The 3,725-nt window shown below is 44.1% G+C and overlaps 1 protein-coding gene across 1 annotated transcript in view; it reads right to left on the bottom strand.

Moving 5' to 3' along the window:
• ATP6V0D1 (ATPase, H+ transporting, lysosomal 38kDa, V0 subunit d1) overlaps positions 1-2,868 on the bottom strand; it is a gene marked incomplete at its 5' end in the record, with an annotated part of 23,282 nt that extends 20,414 nt beyond the window's left edge. The window contains one exon of the mRNA XM_009071220.1: positions 2,697-2,868. Coding sequence (XP_009069468.1) covers positions 2,697-2,868 — 172 coding nt within the window. The remainder of the gene's footprint in view (positions 1-2,696) is intronic.
• Positions 2,869-3,725: the final 857 nt, after the last annotated feature.

Here is a 3,725-nt window from a genome sequence, read left to right as displayed (position 1 = left end):
TCCAAACTCTATTTCACCATCCTCAGTCTTCTGTTTTAACTTGTGTGTAGTGCCATCAGAAGTTATTAGAGATTCTAATACCCTGTTAGTGACTCCCACCTTGGACCAGCTGAAGCTGATAACACTTTCTCTATTTCATCAATACCTCACTGGTGTGATGAGAGCAGATCCAGAGGAGAACCCTCCACCAGTGGTCTGTCAGAACTACAACAAAATTCAACTGAACACTTGGACTCCTTACACAAAAGGCTCTGCAAGACAGTGGAGACATTCCATATGGGAAAACAGCTTTTTCCTGTTTCACCTTTTGCCTTCCTCTAGGCAGCACTGCAGACAGTGTGGCATCAGAGCAAATCTCGTGGGCAAAAAGGAAAAGAAGAGATAAGAGTAAAGACAACTTGAGGAAGAAACATCCTGTGCTGAATGGAACAGATATATAATCAAGAGATCACGCAGCAGCGAAAGATAGGGATATCTGCAGAGAATCATATTTTGCTGTAGAGAACTCATCAAATCAGAGTGATGGAAGCAGCAAATTGAAGTAAAATCAAGTTGAGGGCAAAACACCAGGTTATTTTTTTACAAAAAAGTGATTCCAACAGCTGGTAAGAACCTTTCCGATTACATAAGATGTTTAAGGTCTTCTGCACAACCTGAGCTGGATGTAGATGCTGAATAAAGGTCAACAGAACTGACGTAACAGGAAACAGGATTTCCACAGCTATTTGTAGCCTTCCAACCAAGTCAGGCAGTGTGCAACCGAAGCAGGCATAGTCTGAGACATTCCAGTTCATCTTTTCCACACATTGGTTTTCAAAGTGAGACTGTTAGGCAACAGCAAAGTTTTAAAGTGTGCAAGACACTCATGTGAGCTGCCCAAACTATCACCCTTAAACAGATATGACAGAAGTGAAAAGTGATTACTGTGATACTTTCTTAGAGACTAGACTTTTTCATAAACCCATAAGGCAGCAAAGGAAAAGCATCAGAGAAGAACCTACCTAATACTGCCAAGCTCAAACAGCACTGATGTCTTTATAGCAAATTCAAGATGGGCAAAGAGGTGTTTTGAAAGTTAATTTAAGTTTGAGAGAATAGAAGAGATTGTTCCATGCAACTATGATGAGCTAGAAACTGCTTCACCCATTGCAAATACTGTTGCAAAATGGGGATTTAGTTTTTCTTATATACTTGTTGCTAAAATTTCTGGACCCAAACATGGAACCAAACCTATTTGGAGCGTATCTGGACCCAAACACAGTGCAAAACAATACTATTCCTTAGAAAACAAGAAAAGTTTAAGAGACAGGCAACTTTAGCACAGTGACCCAGAAAATAACAGCTATAAGCCACTGGGTTAAAAATGTGAAATAGTGGTAGTGTCCACACACAGAAAGGAGGGAACATGAAGGCATGTGGCAGAGAGACAAATGTTTACTCAATATTTACACATGCAGGAGATGCCACAGGTAGATGAACATTTAAACTTTTTGAATCAACCACAAAGGCTCATGCATCAGCCTGCATCATTCAACAATCTCTAGGTGGTAAGTAGGATAACACGAACACAACTGCTAAAAGTGCAAGACTAAACACCACTTGCCAGTGCCTGCAATGAGCCCAGGCTCACTGCGTCAGAGCTGATGCATTAACTGTCCTACCCAAGAACAGAGTACAATCTTCTCAGAGATGCAAGTTAAAGTTACATTCTACTGGACCAGAAACTCACTTTTGCCCGTGAGACATCTTGGTGGTTAGAAGAGGCCACTGGCTAAGCAGTTTTTTACAAGCCAGAATAGAGCTTACAGCAACATGGGAAAAAAGTCAATTTTACTTCCATGTTTCAGACGCAAACTAGGACAACCGGAACCTCTCCGAGGCCAGCAATTCCATTTTATTACCAAATAAAACAAGAGCAGCACACAGGGAAGCAGAGGGTTGTGCAAAACCACTGGGAGAAGATACCTCGAGAACACTGTGCTATTTCAAGTTTCTCACATCAGCTGAAGCTGCTGTGGGAGTGCTGTGTGTTTCCATGAACTGACAGACGTGCTGGGGCTGCTGCAGCTCTGCGTTTCCCTGCTGCGCATTCTAGGCCCTGCCTTCCCCCAGTGCTGGCATTTGTTGGATCCTACTGAACTGTCCAAGAAAAACAGACCAGTCAAAGGTTAACCCCCAAAGGGAAAAGCTGTTCAATTTTTGGCCAGCTCAACTCCCTGAACCAGTTTGTGATGGGGTCAGAGGAAGGCCTACAGCCCCCGGGGGTGGGCTGGGAGGATCACAGCAGTCCTGATGAAGGCTGATCAACCTCAGTGGGCCAGAACTAGCAGGCAACTGCCGCCATGCACGTGCATGGCATGTTTGTTTTGCAGCAGGATCACATTTTTTGAAAAAAACAGGAACATTTAACACAAGGGACAAATATAAATGACAGCTCTAATAGACACTGAAGCAATTCTGCAACAGAAGGCAGCTAAGCAGCTGTGCCAAAGGAGCATGCACACCCCAGAAGCAGAAACCTTTTACAATGCAGTGATCTGCTGCTGCTGGTTTGAGACCTCCAGATACAACCAAACCAATTTTATTCAAGAAGCTACAGAAAACATAGGGCTGAGAGAGGAAAGCTGGTCCGGGAGCTCTGAAATCTGGAAAGACACAAGTGTTTCAAATGCTGTTCACGAGCAGCTGGTACTCACGTGATGAAGTCCAGAAAGCTTGCCAGGGGCTCGTACGCGTGGTTCCTCATGTGACGGAACTCCACCACCATCTTCTCCTTCAGCTTGTCATCTATGACCGACACAGTGAGTGGAGAGGCTTCGTTGGCCAGGAAGTTCCCATAGTCTGTGCTCTGGAGGTGCAGTTTCAAGTCTGAAAAAGAAAGATAATTTCACTCTACAGGGTTTTGTGTTGGGTCTAGGATTTTTTTTTCAACATAGCCAAGAAAGCTGTTGCTCATCACTGCTCTAATCATTCTCTTATCTGAAAGATCTCCTAGACAAAACCCTTGTGTTCAGTCATACACTTGTATCTGTGCTCAGTTTTATCATGGACAACCCAAATGCAGGAAAAGGTCAGTGTTTCACGGTATCAGCTTTGCCTCATCTTAAAGAGGAAACTGTGACACTATCTGTGTAACTGAGCACAGACTGGTGCCAGCTGTCCACTGTGCTTGATCCAGGTCAAAGCTTACTCATTTTCTAGGAACTATTTGCTAGCAATCTGCGGGGGGAAGAAACAACTTAAGCAGTCCCTCTAGCCAAAAGGGCTCTGGTTGCAAGCTTCTCTGAAGCAATCAGAACCACAAACCTAGCTGCACCCACAAGCAAGTTTCCCCGAGATACAAGTGATGTGGAGGCATCTGAAAAGCTTTCAAAGCCAAAAAGACAAAAACATCAACTTCGAATTATAAACCAGTTTAGTATTACATCATCAAGACAGTCCAGCCAACTGCATTGGTCAAGAGAAGTCAGGCATTAAGAAGTAGAGAGGGGCTGGTGAAGATAAGGCCATTTAAATCCATCTCACATGGTAAGCAATCCCCGCTCAGGATGGAAGAACATGCTCAGAAGCCTCACTCTCCTCCAGTTTCAAGCAGAGGAAACCTTTGTTTCCTCTGTTACCCCTGCTGCAGGTCAGGTGCCCAACCAAGCTGCAGTCTTGGCCAACAAGCAACCACAACATGCTGAGCTCTGTCAAGATAAAAGCCCTATTTGAGCCAAAAGCAT

This window comes from Acanthisitta chloris, unplaced genomic scaffold (genome assembly GCF_000695815.1).
Source record: "Acanthisitta chloris isolate BGI_N310 unplaced genomic scaffold, ASM69581v1 scaffold5463, whole genome shotgun sequence".
NCBI classification, from domain to species: Eukaryota; Metazoa; Chordata; class Aves; order Passeriformes; family Acanthisittidae; genus Acanthisitta; species Acanthisitta chloris.
Note: the sequence above shows the minus strand (reverse complement) of the source record. Positions and strands in the feature narration are given on the sequence as shown.